The following is a 19,060-nucleotide window of genomic DNA, read 5'->3' on the forward strand; positions in this document are numbered from 1 at the left end:
GTTGCACAATGTCATACACTTTTTAAAAAAAAAAAAAATGTAGACATGTTGAAGGAGCACTATCTATCTGCAGAAGGTGTACCGGCTCTTGAACAGCAGCTTTTACACAAGACTGTTCTTCTTATGTTGTCTGTGACAGTGGATATGTGTTACCATACGTCCAGTACTGTGAACATCCGGTTATTTCGAAATATCAAATTCGACATGTCCATTAATCTTAATTTGACATTTCACATGTTCGCATTACGGATATTCAACATTCTGGTTCAGAAAAACAATCGTTCGCTGTATTTTAGTTCGGTTAAATGAATGTATACCATAAAAGCCATATAGTTTTTCTGGCAGGAGAACTAGATAGTAAATTTCAGTCAAATTCTGGGAGGGATAAAGGTTAGTGTAAGAATATAAAGAAAGGACATTAGAATGCTACGGACTTAAAGAGGGGTGAGGCTACAAAGTAGGTAAAGCAGAAAGGGAAGTAGGATATATCAAGAGAAAGTCTACTAAGAGCGTGGAAGTAGGGAAAAGAAGAGAGCACTAAGATGGCAAGGAGCATGGGCAGATCCAGTTATTGGCTAGATATTCTTTCAGCCTAGACTTGAAGGAATAATAGTTTGTATAAGTCTGACTGCTTCTGGAATGCCATTCAATGATTTCACAACACAGTGAGAGTGCAGACTAACCACGTGAGATCTGAGGTTTGTAAATAGATAGTAGATACTTGTAACAGGAGGGTATGTCACGAGGTGGAATATAGTTTTGATGTAGTGATGGTGTAGTTTGCAAAAATGAGGAGTTGTACAGTAATTTGTAAGTTAATGTTAGTTGATTAAAGGTGAGAAGGTGGGGTAGTTCGAGCCAATTTAGGGACTTGAGAACAGAGCAATGGTGAGAGTAGTGGGCCTGCCCTGTGGCAAATTTAGCTACTTTATTATAACACTAAGTTTTGCTTTGAGGGGAGAGTAAAGATTGGTTAGGATAGGTGAAGCGTATAGACATGCAGGTAAGAGATAGGTGTGGCAAGGGTTACTCTTGTGGAGTTGGAGATGAATTTCTTAGCCCTATACATCACGCCAATTTTTGATTAGTTTTTTTATGATGTTGCTGATATGTAGGTCAAACCTAAGATTATTTTCAATAGTTACACTTAACAGTTTTGTATGTGAAATTACACTGATTAAAGTATTGTTCGGAGAAGTAATGGCAAAGTTAGAGGCATCTGGAGAAGTGTTTTGGTAAAAAAAGCAGAAGTGTAGTTTATTTTTGGGTTAAGTAGTAAATGGTTGTTGGTGAGCCAAGCCTCAATGGAAATGAATGTTTCTTGCATTAAACTCTGTAGATGAGAGAGTCCTGGCAGAGCACATTAATGTAGAGTCATCGGCATATTGAATTACAGTGGCTTGTTTGCTGGTAGTATTAAGATTGTTAATAAAATGCTGAAGAGAAGTGGACCTAGTATTGAGCCTTCAGGTACCCCAGTGCTAACAGATAAGCACTTCCTCGTACATTTCAGAGATGTGCTGTAAGTGAACAGATGATCCAACAAACTTTCTGTAAGGGCTGAGAGAGATTTTGTGCGTATATCTTCTGTGAAGGACTGGTGTCCCATTTAAGTTTAGTTCTGCTATCTTTCACCAAGTCGATGTCAGAATTGGCTCCTCCCTATGAACCTAAACTGAGTTAGTAGGTTAATCAAAGAATGAACGTCAGGTTACCCTACAACAAAAAATGGATTACTACAATGGATTACTACAACAGAGATGTCTTTTTTACTTCAAGTAACTGAAAACTCTACCATAATGGCCTCAGACACTACAGAAAGCATACATGAAAACAGGAAGGCAGACAAAAATCCTGCTTACAGTTGGGTGTTTCTGATATGCATTCCTACTCAGGGTTTCAAGAACTATAAAAAACATTCATGCAAAAGGTTGATAAAAAGTCAAGAGCAAAGGAAACCATGGCATTATATTCAAGTATAATTTATTCAAGACTGAAACCTGATCGCACTGCTTTATTGCAAAAGTTCACTGGTATAAAAAAACTTGCGGCTGGTAAAACAGTGGTAAAAACGGGATCTGAAATACACTATAAATTACTGTTACAGTACATTGCAAGTCAAGAACCTCACACTGCATCAGCATGTTTTGTCATTCACCCGCAGCACTTTTTAAAGTTCCTGAAGATAAGGCAGTTCTTTCCAGAAGAGGTAGCTGTAATTACGACATCTCCATTTCTCTTTCAATGCCCACATATTTAAGTGCATCAGCCTGGCTGTACCTGAAAAAAAAAAACATACAAACTGTTAACATAAGTATTCCCACAAATCAAATTTCGTAAAGTCAGCATTTTTTTATAATCCAGCAACTCACTATGCTATACTCAAAAAAGTGAAGGGTGGCAAAATGGCTTATTCTGCTAAACAAATAATTTTGACTGTCCTTTTGGCTATTTTACTGTGATAGAAAGCTTAGGTATCTACAACTCCAGACTTTGGACATAGTTTCTCAAATGGGAAGGCCCAAGTAAATCTGAAAATGTGCACTAAACACACTGACTATTCAATATTAATTTGATGTGGGACCAGGCTAAATAAATGCATATGAATAACAATGAATGCACCTAGTACAATAATAATGGTAAAGCCTTTAGTTTCTTTGCATGTGTGTGCATACTTTGGAAGGTTCAGTCTGCTTTAATTCAGTGCAGCACATGCTAGGCTCAAACTACACTGTTGACACAGAGAGAGACTCACAAACCTTTTGGGCCATAAGAGAAAAGATTATTTTGGCAGTGTCTGAGAACCTACGCCCTAGTGCATCTTGATGAGTAGTTCCTTGCTTCGCTGAACCACTTCCATTAATGGAGCCTCTTTTGTCATAAAACTACAACAATCTTTCACAGGAGGAGTTTCCTCATGGCAAATGTCAAGAGAAGGCCCACAAAACTTGTCAGCTTGCACTAGCTGTTTCATCTAAGAACAAAAAAGAAGCCAGACAGACAAATTTATAAGAAACTTCGCACTGCAGTCCTCAACCTGGGATAAGGGTGAAGTTGACAAAAACACTAGAACTGCTTGTCAAGATGCCCTACAAGGTCTTGGGTTTAATGAGAATTTTAGTTAATGCATTTAAGATATCCGTCGTGCTCACAAGGGGACTGAGTGTTCTATAGATAGCTATAAAATGGTAATTAGTCTTGTTTATGGTGATTTGGAATTTCTACGAGTTCAAATGTGGTATCCAAAGGAATCTGTCATGAGATATCCTTGACAAACATTGATACTCCCCTAGAAAGTACAGTTGTGTACACTTACCATAAATGTAGATGTTCGAGTGTATTCACTGTTGCAGTCATCACATTTGGGTTATCCCTGCCAGGATAACCCTCGGCCGGCCCGAATACCAGAGGCTTAGTATTTCTGCATCGGTTGCTGTCACTTCAGGACTGACGTCAGGTCGTCAGTAGAATAAAGTAAGGCAGCCGATGCCATTACATCAGTTTTTCTTGCCCTAACCTGACAGAAACCCCCAAGCGGGAGCCAGGTTCTGGTGGAAGAACCCCATCAGTAGAAAGTAAATACCAATATGTCCCTTGTAAGGAAAGAGTGGAAATATGAGGGGGGATGCAGGGAGGGAAACCAGGACTGCAAAATTAAATACACTCAAACATCTACATTTATGGTAAGTGTACACAACTGTATTATGTTCTTCATATTTCACTGTTGCAGTCATCACATTTGGGTTGATTCCCAAAGCTGAGGAAAAGGGTGGAGGCAGTCAAGGAAACTAGGATGCCCTGCAAGACTGCAGAGGCAAACTCTGCCCTGGATTTGGAGAAGATAGGCAGGTGGTAATGTTTGGTGAAGGTGTGAACAGATGTCCATGTGGCAGCCTCAAGGATGTCCCTGGTGTGGACTCCTCTGAGGAAAGCTGCGGAGGCTGCTCTGGTGGAGTGAGCTCTGACCCCCTTGGAGAAGGGCTTTCCATGTTGTTTGTAGCAGAAATTGATGCAGTGTGCTATCCATTTGGTGATGGTTTGTTTGTAGATGGCTTTACCCTCTGCCCCTGCAGCAAAGCTAACTAGCAATTGATCAGACTTTCTGAACACTTTAGTCCTGTCTAGATAGAATCTGAGCTGTCTGTGCACATCTAGAGAGTGCAGGATCCTTTCTCCTTTGTTCTGTGGGTTAGGGGAAATGGTGGGCAAATGAATAGATTGGTTGAGAGCCACACTGGACACCACATTGGACATAAAGGATGCGTTAGTCCTGAGGGATACCCTGTCAACATGGAAGATGAAGGGTTCCACAGCCATGACTGCTTGCAGCTCGGAGACCCTTCTGGCTGAAATGATGGCCAGAAGGAAAGTCGTCTTCCAGGACAGAAATTTTAGCTCTGCTGAAGAGGCAGGTTCAAAGGTGGGGAGGGTGAGCTTTTTCAAAACAAAGTTAAGGTCCCAAGCTGGGGTTGGTGCTCTTCTTGGTGGCCTCAAGTTGCTAACCCTACTTAGGAATTGTTTGATAAGAGTGTGAGAAAAGGGACTGCTCAGTGGGAAAATGAGCAGAGATAGCAGAGGCATGAATTTCAACAGAGGAAAAGGAGAGTCCACTGTGTAGCAGGTCAGATAAGTAATCCAAGATGAGAGGGAGGGAGGGCTGTGCCGTATTGGCTCCCTTAGCCTGAATCCAGGTGCAGAACCTTTTCCATTTGTCAGCATAAGACTTCCTAGTGCTAGGGCGTCTGGCCTCACGTATACCATCTAGAACCTGTTTGCTGAGGTTGGCAGACTGATCGGGGGTTAGGGAATAAGCCAAGCTGCCAAACCGAATTCCCCTTCCCTCTGGGTCAGGAGGTTTGGAATCTGAGGGAGATGCCAAGGTGGCAGAGGGGACAGGCTGCGCAGCAAGGGGTAGCAGTGCTGGCAAGGCCAGTCTGGAGCTATAAGAATTGTCCTTGGTTTTTCCTCCTTTATTTTGAGCGGCAACCTGGGGATGAGAGGTGGTGGAGGAAAGGCATACACAGATAGACTGACCAAGGGGAAGGACAGGGCATTCACTTTCCAAGCCATACAGTGATGCTCCCTGGTGCAGAAAGTACAGTTGTGTACACATACCATAAATGTACATGTTCGAGTATATTCACTGTTGCAGTCATCACACTTGGGTTATCTGCCTGCAGGTAGCCCTCAGTCGGCCTGAATACCAGAGTCTTGGGATTTCTGTATCAGATGCTGTCGCCTCTTCCATGACGTCAGGCCATCAGGGGTATAAAACATGCAGCCGACACCATTACATCAGTTTTTCTTGCCCCAGATGTTAGGAGCCCACAAAATAGGAAGCAATTACATGGTGTGGAACACCTCCAGTAAAAAGTAAATACCATAGCCATAAGATATGGCCAAAAAGAGGATAGGTAGAAAGCATAGAAGAGTCAGGAGGTTGGAGGGAGGGTAACTAGGACTGCAACAGTGAATACACTCTTAACATCTACATTTATGGTAAGTGTACACAACTGTACTATGTTCTTCATGTTTCATTGTTGCAGTCATCACACACGGGTTGATTCCCAAAGCTGAGGAAGGGTGGAGACAGTCAAGTAATAGTAGGGCTGGCTAGCAGGCCTTGTAAGACTGCTGTGGCAAATCCAGCTCTGGATTTAGAAAAGACAGGCAAGTGGTAATGCTTGGTGAAGGTGTGTACAGAACTCCAGGTTGCAGCTTCCAGGATGTCCCGGTAGGGACTCCCCTGAGAAACGCTGTAGAGGTTGAGGTAGCCCTAGTGGAATGAGTTCTAATCCCCTGTAGGGTAGGTTTTCCATGGTGTTTGTAACAGAAATGGACGCAGTGTGTTCTCATTTGAAAATGGTTTGATTTGAAATGGCCTTGCCCTCTGCCTCTGTAGCAAAGCTGACTAGCAGCTGGTCAGATTTTCTGAAAGACTTAGTCATGTCAAGGTAGAACCTGAGTTGTCTGTGCACATCCAAGGAGTGCAGGATCCTTTCCCCTTTATTCTGAGGATTAGGGAAAAAGGTTGGTAAATGGATGGATTGGTTTAGAGCCACACTGAATACCACCTCGGGCATAAAACATGGGTTAGGCCCAAGGAAAACCCTGTCAGCATGGAAAATAATGAAGGGCTCCACAGCCATTAGTGCCTGTAACTCAGATACTCTTCTTGCTGAAGTGATGACCAGAAATAAGGCTGTTTTCCAAGAGAGGAATTTTAACTGTGCAGTAGCAGCAGGCTCAAAAGGGGGAAACAAAGTTAAGGTCCCAGGCAGGGGTGGGAGCTCTCCTCGGGGGGTCTTAAATTGTTAGCTTCTCTCAGGAACTGTTTGACCAGAGGGTGAGAAAAGACAGGTGGCTCAGTATTATAATGAGCTGAGATAGCCAAGGCAGGAATCTTAATAGAAGAGAAGGATAGGCCTTTGTGGAGCAGCTCTGTTAGGTAATCTAGGATTTGAGGTAAGGTGGGCACGGCTGTGTCCTTTCCTTGAGACTGGCTCCAAGAACAGTATCTTTTCCATTTTTCTGAATAGGATTTCCTAGTACTAGGCCTTCTGGCCTCAAGGATGATGTCCAGCACCTGTTTGCTGAGGGTTGCTGGTGGTGTATTCAGGGAATAAGCCAGGCTGCAAGGTTCAGGGTTTGCAGCTGAGGATGCAAAATCTGTCCCTCCTGCTGGGACAGCAGGGAGGGGGTCTGATGTAGGTGCCAGGGTGGCACTGCTGCCAGACTGCGTAGGGGCAGGGCCAGTCTGGTGCGATAAGGATTGTCCTTGGTTTGTCCTGTTTGATCTTGAGTAGTACATTTTTTTAGAGGAGGGGCAGAGGGAAAAAGGCATAAATTGAGAGGTTTTCCCATGTAAAGTACAGGGCATCCACTTTCCATGCTTGGCTGTGGGGATTTCTGGTGAAAAATTTGCTCAATTGATGGTTTTGGGGGAAGGCAAAGAGGTCCACCTCTGGTGTCCCCCACCTGTGGGTTAGAAGTTTGAATGAGTTGGGTTCCAGTTTCCACTTATGTGGGTCCAGTAGATTTCTGCTTAAGTCGTCTGCCAGTGAATTTTGTTTGCCTGGCAGGAACTGAGCTTGCAGGTGCACTTGCTTGCTCAAGGTTGTGTTCCACAGGGCCATGGCTAACCTGCAGAGTGGGTAGGAATGAGTTCCCCCCCTGCTTGTTTATGCACTACATAACTGTGGTGTTGTCCATCTTTATCAAGAGTTGTCCTGGAAGGATAAGGTATTTGAAGACTATCCGAGCATTCTGTACAGCTAACATTTCTTTTTGATTGATATGTAGGTGAATTTGACCTAGGCTCCATTTGCCTTGAATGCATTTGCCAGCCATGTGAGCCGCCCATGCATATTTTGATGCATCTGTTGTCAGGGTTTGGGCGGCGAGGGGTTGAGTGAAAGGGAGTCCCTTGTTGTGATAGCAAGCCTCTGCCCACCAAAGGAACTCTGCCCTTAGACAAGGAATGATAGGAATAATTGTTTCCAGGTCATGAGAATGCTGGCACCAGAGACTTTAAGTACCATTGAAGTTTCCTCATATGCAGTCTTGCATAAGGAATTCGAGAATGCATGAGGCCATGAACCCTAGGGCTTGCAGTATTTTTCTTGCAGATAGCTGGGCTCTGGTGACCATTAGTTTGAAGTAGTTTGTCAAATAAACCTGCTTTTCTGGAGTAAGGAATGCCATCTGGGAAGCTGTGTTCAAGCTTGCTCCCAGGAATACAATCTTTTGGCTGGGCACCAGGTGTGATTTCTTTTCGTTGATTGTGTACCCCAGAGAAGTTAGAAGTCTCTTTACAAATGTCAGGTGCTGAAGTAGCAAATTCCTGACTGTCCACCTGAATCAGGCAGTCGTCCAAGTATGGATAAATGTGAATATTTCACTGCCTGCAGTATGCAATGGCTGGAGCCAGGTACTTTTGTGAATACCCTGGGTGCAGTAGATAAACCAAAGGGAAGTGCAGAGAACTGATGATGCATAGAGCCTGCCCTGAAACGTAGATTTCCTGCACGATTTCCTTATGGGGATGTGCAGATGAGCTTCATTTAGGTCTAGGGTGACTAGCCAGGAGTCCTTGGCTAACATAGGAAGCAGCTGTTGTAGTGTAAGCATTTTGAATTTTGGGACCACCAGGAAGGTGTTGAGAATGGACAGGTCCCGGATAGGGAGCCAAGAGCCCTCTTTTATGGGCACCAGGAACAGTCTGGAGTAGAAAACCTGTCCTCTTTGCTCTATTGGAAGAGGCTGAATAGCCATGATACTGAGAAGAGAAAGTACTTGCTTTTGAGCCTCTGCCCACTGGTTTGGAGGAAGGTCTAGCAACCTGCTTGGGGTTGGCAGTGAGTGGAAGTAGAATCTGTATCCCTAGGATACAATGTTTAGGACCCATCGGTCCTGAGTAATGGACATCCAGTTTTTTGCATGCAAGGCAAGTTTTCCTCCTAGGGGTGCAAGTACTTGGGCATGCCTGGGAAGGATGATAGACAAGTCATTGTGAATTTTTTCCATAGGGGTGGCTTACCACTCCGTTTTTGAGGGGGGAGCACTCCATTGTTTAGATCTCGGTGTACCCTGAGACTGTAGCCTTAGTGGTCTGCTGCCTTGGGTTTGGGCTGAGAAGACCTGGTAGGGACTGGAAAGGACCAGTTTTTAGAAGGCCAATGCCTACTGAGTCTAGGTGGCTGTACTTGTAAGAAATCTTTAACAGTTTGCATAGCTTTAGCTTTTTCATCCATCTTTTTAAGAACCTCTTCTGCTTTTGTGCCAAACATACGTTCCTGGTTTAATAGAGCATCTAGTAATTTTGATTTGACATGGTCTGGCAAGATTTGTTCCTTCAGTCAAGCATGCCTTCTCAGTACAGACCCAGTGACAGCAGCCCTGCAACATGCTTCTAAGGCATCAAAACCACACCGCAAAGTATGTTTACTGACTTGGTTTGCAGAATGCATTAACTCTTGTAAATCTTTACTTTCTGCAAAATCTGGAAGCAACAACATTATTGTTTAATTAGTTCTATAATATGCTGCTGGTGCTTCAACATGTGAAACTGTCAATTTAAAGCCCTGATAGCAAGAGTTGCAGAGGTATATACCTTCTTGCCCCATCTGTCTAAAGCCCTCGAATCCCTGTCCGAAGGGGTAGGATCTTTGGCTGTAGTAGCCTTAATAGCTTTAGGTCCCGGAGAAATGGTCTCTGGATCCTCAGTGGGATTCTTAAAGAGAAATTTGTGAGAGTCAGGTATGCTGTAGTACCTGTCAGGCTTTCTAGAAGCTGGTGGTAAAGTATCAGGAGTAAGACTGGATTCCATAAAAACATCATCTACAATATCCAGGATAGGGGTATAGCTAGAGGCCTGTGCTGAGGCAAGTCTAAAAATTCTGAGTCTCATTTTGGACTGTGGGTAGTCCTGGCATTCCCAGCAGAAATGCTCTCTTAAGGTATACAAGGTTTCACCAAAAGAAAAATCATCTGGAGGGGAGGCAGAGGGAATGGAATCCTCTGCATCTGAATCATCATAGGTAGATAAGGGTATGTTCCTGGTAATCAGAGGGATCATACTCATCGGAATCGTGGTCTGTTGAATCAGAAGGGAAATCAATTCTTTGTCTTTTAGAAAGGGGAAGGGTGGCTTCCCCTAATTAGAGTTATAAGGTCTTCAGCCATTCTAAGCATTTGTTTCTGTGGCATGAGAGCTTGAGCATGCACTTTGTTCGTCGGTTTTCTAGGCATAGTGCGAACTCTGGGCCTGAGAAACTCGGTCATTTTAGTCTGAAATGAAGTAGTAGGTTTAATACGAACATTGGAAGGTCAGAATACACGCTCAGAAGCCAATGCCTGCACAGCGGCTCTAGACCCATCCAAGGTAGAGACATCTGCAGGTTCCATAATCGAAGAAGCATCTCGTGGTATACCGGACTCTGAATGGGACTCAGCAGAGGCCTGCGAATCTGTAGAAGCGGGTATCAGGGGCTGCGAAGGGGCCTCACTGAGTACTGGCGGACTGGCGACTAGCTTAACGGAAGCATCGTCAGCAGTTTTGGACCTATGCGGTCTGTCTCTGTCTTTATCCTTAAGTTTTTTCGGAAGGTAGGTAGTCGGATGGCTTACCGAAGCCATTTTGGAATATGGAGAACGAGAGCGAAAGAATTTAGTAACAAAGATAGCCCGACGACGAATAGTTCGGGCATTAAACAAGGCACAAAATCAACAGCGAGGAACGTCGTGGTCTGGGCCTAAACAGGTGATGCAGTAAGAATGAAAATCTCGGTGTGGTATTTGCTTTCCACAGGCAAGACAATTGTTAACTTTTTCTGACATTGGTTAGAGCAAGAAAAAAGAATCCCCAATGGGGTACTTAGCTTTAGAAGACTTCAGGTTTGAAATTCGGAAAATGAAAATTTCAGGTAGCAGCTGACTGGCACTTGCGAACTGCTTCTGCTTTGGGCTCCCAAGCGGCAAGAAAAGCTGATGTAATGGTGTCGGCTGCATGTTTTATACCCCTGATGACCTGACATCATGAAAGAGGTGACAGCATCTGAGACAGAAATCCCACGACTATGGTATTCAGGCCGACTGAGGGCTACCTGCAGGCAGATAACCCAAGTGTGGTGACTGCAACAGTGAAACACGAAGAACATCTTGCTGTGCTGATGATTGGTGTGGGAGGCCCCATTTCTGAGTTATTAGGGCAAAAGTTCTTCTGTTGAGCTGCCACTCATGTGGGTCCAGAAGATTTCTGCTTAAGTGGTCCACCAGAGAGTTGAGTGAACCCGGCAGGAATTGTGCTAACAGGTGGAGTTGCATGGCAGAGGCTGTGTGCCAAAGGGTCATAGCCAGCCTGCATAGAGGGTTGGACTGAGACCTTCTCTGCTTGTTGATGTACCACATCACAGTTGTGTTGTCTGTTTTGATCAGGAGAGCCCCTGGGGAGAGAAGGGGCTTGAAAGCTATCAAGGCGTGCTGGACAGCTACCTCTTTTTGGTTGATGTGCAGATGGATTTGCTGTGGGCTCCATTGGCCCTGTATGCACCTGCCGTCCAGGTGTGCACCCCATGCATAATTTGATGCATCTGTGGTGATGGCCTGGGCGGCGTGGGGTGGTAAGAAAGGTAGTCCTTTGCTGAGGGAGCATGCTGTTGCCCACCAAAGAAAATCTTTTCTGAGGCAAGGTATAATAGGTACGAGTCTCCAGGTCTTGAGAGCGTTGACACCAAATGCTTTTTAGGTACCACTGAAGTTTCCCCATATGTAGTCTGGCATATGGAAGGAATAGAATGCAAGATGCCTTGAACCGCTTGCAGGACTTTCCTTGCAGATAGTTGGGGTCTGGTGGCTAGTTGAGAGAAGTAGGCTGTCAGGAAGGATTGCTTTTCTGTTGTAAGGAATGCCATCTGGAATGCTGTGTCCAGGCTTGCTCCCAGGAATATAATCCTTTGGGTGGGTACCTGTTTGGATTTCTTTTCATTGATTGTGTACCCTAGAGAGGTTAGTAGGGACTTTATAAAGGCCAGGTGCTTGAGCAGCTTTTCTTGGCTGTAGGCCTGAATTAGGCAGTCGTCTAGGTATGGATAAATCTGGATATTCCTTTGTCTGCAAAAGGCAATGGCCAGAGCCAGACATTTTGTGAAAACTCTGGCAGCAGTAGATAAGCCAAAGGGAAGCATAGAGAACTGAAAGTGCTGGGATCCTGCCCTGAAATGGTGATATTTCCTGCATGATTCCCTGATAGGAATGTGGAGGTAGGCCTCCTTTAGGTCTAAGGTGGCTAGCCAAGCATCCTTGGAGAGCATGGGTAGCAGCTGCTGGAGGGTGAGCATTTTGAATTTAGGGATCACCAGGAAGGTGTTTAGAATGGCTAGATTGAGGATGGGGCACCAGGAGCCCTCTTTCCTGGGTACCAGAAAAAGTCTGGAGTAAAAAAGATGGCCTTTCTGCTCTGCAGGAACGTGCTCTACTGCCCTCATGGGGAGCAGGAAATGGACTTGCTTTTGTGCCTCTGCCCACTGTTTTTGAGGTAGATCTGGGAACCCTTTTGGAGTTGGAAGGGTGTGGAAAGAAAATCTGTACCCCTGGGACACTATGTTGAGAACCCAGCAATTGTTGGTAATGGTGGCCCAGGTGTTTGCATGAAAGGAGAGTTTTCCTCCTAGGGGTAAGTGGAGGTGGGCATAAGGAGGGGGTGGGGAAGGAGAGTCATTGTGAGTTCTTACCATAAGGAGGTGGCTTAGAACTCCCTGGTTTTGAAGTGGAGGTAGTCCACTGCTTAGATCTCTGCATTCCCTGTGGCTGCTGTCTGTGGAGTCTGGTTCCCAGGTGTCTGGGCTGAAGTGACATGGCGGGAGCAGGAAAGGACCACAGCTTGGAGGGACAATGCCTGCTGAACCTGAGTGGCAGGTGTCTGGGCTGAACTGACGTGATGGGAGCAGGAAAGGACCACTGCTTGGAGGGACAATGCCTGCTGAACCTGGGTGGCTGGACCTCTAAGAAATCTTTAACTGTCTGCATAGATTTAGCTTTTTCTTCCATCCTTTATAAGACCTCTTCTGCCTTAGTGCCAAATAAACTTTGTGCAAGGGGGCATCCAGTAATTTAGATTTAACATGGTCTGGCAAGGGCTGTTCCTTAAGCCATGCATACCTTCTAAGGACAGAACCGGTGACTGCTGCCCTGCAAGAAGCTTCTAGGGTGTCAAAACCACAGTGCAAGTTGTGTTTAGTTACTTGACTTGCAGAATGCATTAACTCTTGTAACTCTTTAGATTCTGCACAAGCATTTTTGTTTGAGGAGTTCCAGGGTATGTTGCTAAAATGTTTGCATATGGAACTGACAATTTAGTGCTCTGATAGTAAGAGTAGCAGAGGTGTATACTTTTTTACCCCATCTGTCTAGTGCTCGGGAATCCCTATCTGAGGGGGTGGGATTCTTAGCAGAGGTTGCTTTAATTCCTTTAGGCCCTTGAGAAATTACCTCAGGGTCAGCAGTAGGATTTTTAAAAAGAAATTTGTGTGAGTCAATAAGTCTGTAATACCAGTCAGGTTTTTTGGGTGCAGGAGGGAGGGTGTCAGGAGTCAAGCTGGATTCCAAGAAACATCCTCCACAACATCCAGGGCTGGGGGGATGGTTAGGGGTCTGTGTTGTGGGAGATCTAAGAATTCCCCGAGTCTCTTTTTAGACTGAGGGTAGTCCTGACTTTCCCCCTAGAAATTCTCCCTTAAGGTGTGAAGGGTTTCCTCAAAGGAAAAATTCTCTGTGGGAGAGACTGAAGAAATGTAATCCTATGCATCAGAATCCTCATAAGCAGCGCAGGGTTGCATGTCTTCATACTCAGATGCAGCACAGTCATCGGACTCCTGTTCAGACAAAACTACAGGGGACAGATCTCTTTTTCTTTTGGAAGGGGTAGCTTGGCTTCCCCGATCAGCATGATAAGGTCTTCCGACATTTTAAGCATTTGAGACTGAGGCAAGGAAGCAGGTGCCTGAGATTGAGTCATCGGTTTCTTGGGTGTGGTTCGTAACTTGGGTCAAAGAAACTCGGTGGTTTTTGAAAGAACAGTAGTCACGAAAGAAGTCGTCGGTTTCTGTCGAGAATCGGTAGTGCAAAGGACTTCCTCAGAAGCCGGTGCCTGCTCAGCAGCTCCAGACCCATCCAAGGTAGAGACGACCGCCAAGGTAGAGACGACCGCAGTATCCTTAGTCGAAGAAGAGTTTTGAGGCATACCGGACTCCGAAAGGGTCTTGGTAGTGGCCTGTGAATCCACAGAAATGGGCATCAGGGGCTGCAAAAGCACCTCACTGAGGACTGGGGAACTGACAACTAGTTTAACGGGAGTGCCATCGGCAGGTTTGGACCTGTGTGGTCTCTTTCTTTATCTTTACATTTTTTTTGGAAGATCTGCTGTCGGATGGCTTACCAAAGCCATATCGGAATTCGAGGACTGTAAGTGAAAATATCTAGCTACGATAAGGGCCCAATGATATATAGTTCTGGCGTTGAACAAAGCACAGAAGCGACAGCGGGGGACGTCGTGGTCTGGGCCTAAGAATGTGACGTAGTAAGAATGGCTGACTTGTTGTGGTATTTGCTTTCCACAGGCGAGACTATTGTTAACTTTTTCTGACATCGGTTAGTGCATGAAAAAAGGAATTCCAATGGGGTACTTAGCTTTAGAAGACTTCAGCTTCAATTCAGAAGACGAAATTCAGGTAGTGGCTGACCAGCAGTCGTGCAAACTGCTTCTGCTTTGGGCTCCACGGCAAAAAAGACTGATGTAATGGCGTCGGCTGCCTTACTTTATACTACTGACGACCTGACTTCAGTCCTGAAGCGACAGCAACCGACGCAGAAATACTAAGCCTCTGGTATTTGGGCCAGCCAAGGGTACCCTGGCAGGGATAACCCAAATGTGATGACTGTAACAGTGAAACATGAATAACATCTGCTAGTGGGTCTGAAGATGTGACAGGTATTAAACCCAGAAACAGAGGGAGTGCTTTCATTGCTTGGAAACCATGTTTTTGTAAGTATACATACAGGAATGTGTTCAACTTGCAGGAGAGAGACAAATTCAGGCATTTTTCGTTAAGGCTCTTGGCAGTGAGTAGAGCCACATTAATATATTCCACATTAGAATTTACTAGGTTGTAATATCAATCGGATAAGTCTTTGCCTAAAAAGATAATACGGGGACAGCAAAGGTAGCGGCCTGGAGGAGCATACTTTTCTAAAGGAGATAATACTTTTTCTGGCATTTAGCTTTAGTCCAGGAATCTGGCAGCAGTTATTTGTTTGGGACAAACCTACCTGTAGGATGGATGAGTCTTTCAGGAATTTGATCACTGTTTCTAGCTTGCAGTCATCTCATACTTAGTTAGCCAGAGTAGTCTGGTATTGGCTTTTACTTCAGAGAAATAGATGCTAAACAGAAGAGGTCACAGTACCGAACCCTAGAAGGCTCCATGAGTGACTTGTCTTTTAGTGTAAGTAGCTTCCCCTATTTCATCATGTGAGACAGTGGTGGGGAGTAAAGTTTGAGCTAAATTTAATCAGTTAGTAGATAAGCTACATCTTCAGCTTTGGAGGAGGTATCATCAATCAATCAGCTCAGCACACTGTAATCTCAGGAACACACAGCTACAAACAACTAAAAAAGGACTTGGGATTGTCCTTTGCTTGAGTAGCTATTTTTGCCTGGAATGTGGCATTGATAGATTTAATTAAGCACCTGAGTTGCTTGTTTAATTTAATGACAGGGCTCTGTCATTCTGTGCATTGCACTTCTTACTTTTAGCCAATAATCTTTTCCTTTTATTGTAAAGGTTGTTGATATTAAAGTTCCACCACAGAGGTTTGCTTTTGTGTTTTGCCAGTCTTTTTTCTACTGCGCACAGCTGTATCTATGCAGCCTTTCACAGGATGGTACAGTTTAATGGTGTATGCTTCCACATATTCAGTAGAGTTAGCAGGGTTTCGTGGGGATTTGAAGCATGCCAATGTATTGTTCGTCTTAGAGAAATTTTTAAATGTACCAGGGTGGAGGTGGTCCCTGTATTCAAATTTATTTTGAAGAGAAGGCTTTATGGTCAGACCTAACAAGTGAAGACACACAAGAGATGGTACAAGATGCACCAATATTAGGAAGGACAAGATTCAAGATGCTATTCCCCCAGTGGGTACTCTGATTAGTTGTTCCAGGGTGTTTGTCTTGACAAAGTTTGGAAATCTCCATGCTTGTGGACAAGTGGTGGTTTAAGTTGCCCAAGCTACAGTTAGATAGTTTAGATCACCCTTGAAAATGGTATTTGGTTTATTATGGAGTGACTAGTTCTTGTAGGGAGGCACTGTGATTTGGACATGAAGTTCTAATGAATCATTCTGCTTAACCAGCCTTAATGAGAGTTTCTTCTGAATGAAGACTGAGACATCGGCATCTTTTTCCACCTCCGCCACAGTGGCTGGTCTAAAACTGTGGAACGTATTATAGCCCTGCACAGCCAGAGTACTCTGCCATTTTAAACCATGTCTCAGTAAATACACAGATGTCTACTTCCTCCAGGGTGAAGAGGGGAGTGGAGTTTCTTATTTAGGCTCCTCTCCTAGCATTCATCAGTGAAACTTTTATATTTTCCTATCCTTTTTCACTATATTAGTAGGTATAGCTAACATTTATTTATTTGGCATTTGTTGACTGGGAAAGTCCGACTCGGTCAGGAACCCATTTTTGATGAGGCCTGTGGAGAAACTAGTACAGTTAACAAGATAAAACATTTGACAAAGCATAGGTACAATGGTCATTTGATTTACATTCGAGAAATACAAAGTAAATATTTTTGACTTAAAAATACAAAAAACACTATTTAAATTTTCATCGGAGAATTACAAGTAAAACATTCAACAGGTGTAGGTAACACAGTCATTTCATTTACATACAGATGAATAGTTTGTAGTGTTACAAAATGGTTTGAATGGCATAAAAGCAGTTAGGTTTCAATGTCTGAAATCACTGGCAGCTTATAGAAAGCAAAGTTGGTTAGTATATCTAATTTGAAAACTTGGAAGGCTAGAGGTATGGTTCTAAATAGAGTTAGTCTAGTTGAGGTGGATGTTTACAGTTTTATTTATGTAATCTGTAGGTAGACCTTTGTAGAGTAAAGATAAAAGATTGCAGAGGTCAAATTGGAATGAGTAATTAGTCGGATTTGGCGGTAGGGAAAAGAAAGGGCAGTTTAAAGAGGGTATGGGAATATAAAGGAGGGAGGAGGAAAGAAAAAAATGACAGGGAGTGGAAGGAGGGATGGGGGTGAGGTGGATTGGAAACAGTTTCTGGGTTTATTTAACATAGTGAAAAAAAAAGCATGGGGAAAGGGGTTTAAAATCAAAAGCCTAGAGGAGGCAGTTGCAGTATTACTAACAAATAGGAAGAGTCCCAAGCTTTCTAAATCTCAAGCTTGGAGGACTGAGGAATGAGGATTTGAGCTGGAATCAAGTTCCTTGTAAGACAGACCTAGGGAACATAGCTCTAATCCCTAGAAAATGCATCATTTTTTTTTTAATTCTTGGTGCAGGTATGTACAGAAGACTCAGCAGCATCCTCTGAAACAGATTTGGAGTCTATATCTTTAAAAAATGCACCAGAGGAAGCTACAGCTCTGGAACAGTGAGCATTAACCAAAACTGAAACCCCCTTCCCATAGTAGGATTATTGAAAGTATATGGCAAAAGACATCCATTTAGAAATTGTGTTTGGAAACAGTTCCCAAATTCTTGTCCTGAAAGGAAATTAAGTTGGTCTGATTTTCTGGTAGGTTTTATTTAAAAAAAAACAAACAAAAAAAAAAACACATTTAAGTTATCTGACCATCTAAAGAGTGCAAAATCCTCTGACCTACTGTTTTGACGGGATGGGGAAAAAAGGTAGGGGAGGTAGCTTGATTAAAAGAGAGCTCATTGACCACCTTAGGCATAAAACATGGGTTAGTTCTGAGGGTAACCCTATCTTATGGAAAAAAAAAAAAAAAAAAGGAAGGAGAAGCCATAAGTGCTTGCAGCTCTGAAACCCTTAGGGAAGTAGGAACGACTAAAAGGACAGTTTTCCAAGTACAACACCTGAGAAGTGAAAAAAGAAGGCTCAGGCAGCAACGGTTAGATCTTCTAAAACATAATACAGGTCTAAAGGAGAACAGATTCCCTAGGTCACCCAAGGTGAGGGACATCCTTTAAAAGCTGTTTGACCTCAAAATGTGAAGATAAAAGTGGATCAAAGGGAAGGCAGAGGGATATGGCTAACAAAATGAGCTTCAATAGAAAAGTATGCCTGGTTTGAATTAAGTAACTTGCATAAACAATGTCAGGGATACCCAGTAAACAAGGGTCCTGATCTTTTTTTTTCTGACATGGGAAATAATCTTTCCATTTGGAATATAAATATTTGCAGTAGTAGGTTTTCCAGCCTCTAATTTCTCCAAATATTTTAGGTTGCCAATACCATGACGGGAATGGACCCCATTCATGTACCCATAAATTACCACATAGGTGGCAGTACACTAAACACCGAAAGTGTGATGAGAAACTTAGGGGCACAGGTGGACAGTGGTCTTACCTTCGATAACCACATTGCCACAACAGTCAGGAAATCCTTCTATGTAGCAGACCTTATCACGAAGGGCTTTTCATCCAGAAAAAAGGAGGTCATTGTCCCACTGTACTCATCCCTCATTAGACCCATTATAGAGTACAACGCCCTGTTTGGTATGTACCTCACAAGACATCTGCAACAGTTGGAAAGACCGCAGAAATACCTCCCTGAAAGAATCACAGGCCTAAAGCAGATGCCCTATGCTGACTGTCTAAAAAAACTCCAGCTATACTCTGACATATCGTCTACTCAGAGGCGATCTCTGCTTAACATAGAAGGCCATGTCAAACCCTAAGCTGTTGGACATGCTCCACTTAAAGAAATTCCAATCCCTCAGAGCCTCACGCTCCAGTGATCTAAACCTTGTCATCACAATGAACAAAACATGCTGGAGGGATAGGTTCCTGACCCAGAGACTCCCCATACTCTGGAACAGACTGCTCATACATGTCAAGCAGAGCACCTCCTTGGCCCTCTTCAAAAGGAACCTTGACAATTGGATGGGAGACAGAAAATTCACCCCAGGGATCACGTCAGTCATCCTGCTAGACAGGGGTCCAGGGAAGTAAATATTGTGGGAAGAAATATTCAGGAATTGTTATGGCTGGGCTTGTATGGGCCTCAGGGCTGATAGGAATAGGTTCATAGGTTGTTACCAGGCTAAGTCAAAGTACAATTAAAGTTTATGAAATTAGTACTGTTTCAATCTTTGATGTCAGCCAAAAGTGCTCTTTGCAGCATCCACAATGTGCCCAGTAATGACGACTCCTGCAATTTGTATGGGGGTTACATGGATTGGTAACATATCTAGATACAATTGGGGATTATTTTTAAAAGACCCATTCCTCCCACTACTCTCAGAACTGTTTGGGTATCTTCCTTCCACATTGCTCTCGTTTCTGTCCG

The 19,060-nt window shown here is 43.8% G+C and overlaps 1 protein-coding gene across 1 annotated transcript in view; it reads right to left on the minus strand.

Annotated features, from left to right (window-relative positions):
- Positions 1 to 1,966: 1,966 nt before the first annotated feature.
- EZH2 (enhancer of zeste 2 polycomb repressive complex 2 subunit) overlaps positions 1,967 to 19,060 on the minus strand; it is a gene marked incomplete in the record, with an annotated part of 2,261,448 nt that continues 2,244,354 nt past the window's right edge. Inside the window, 1 exon segment of the mRNA XM_044064800.1 lies at positions 1,967 to 2,280. Within this exon segment, the coding sequence (XP_043920735.1) occupies positions 2,220 to 2,280 (61 nt within the window).

This window comes from Protopterus annectens, chromosome 3.part0 (assembly GCF_019279795.1).
Source record: "Protopterus annectens isolate FY-2018-M chromosome 3.part0, PAN1.0, whole genome shotgun sequence".
Classification (NCBI taxonomy): Eukaryota; Metazoa; Chordata; order Ceratodontiformes; family Protopteridae; genus Protopterus; species Protopterus annectens.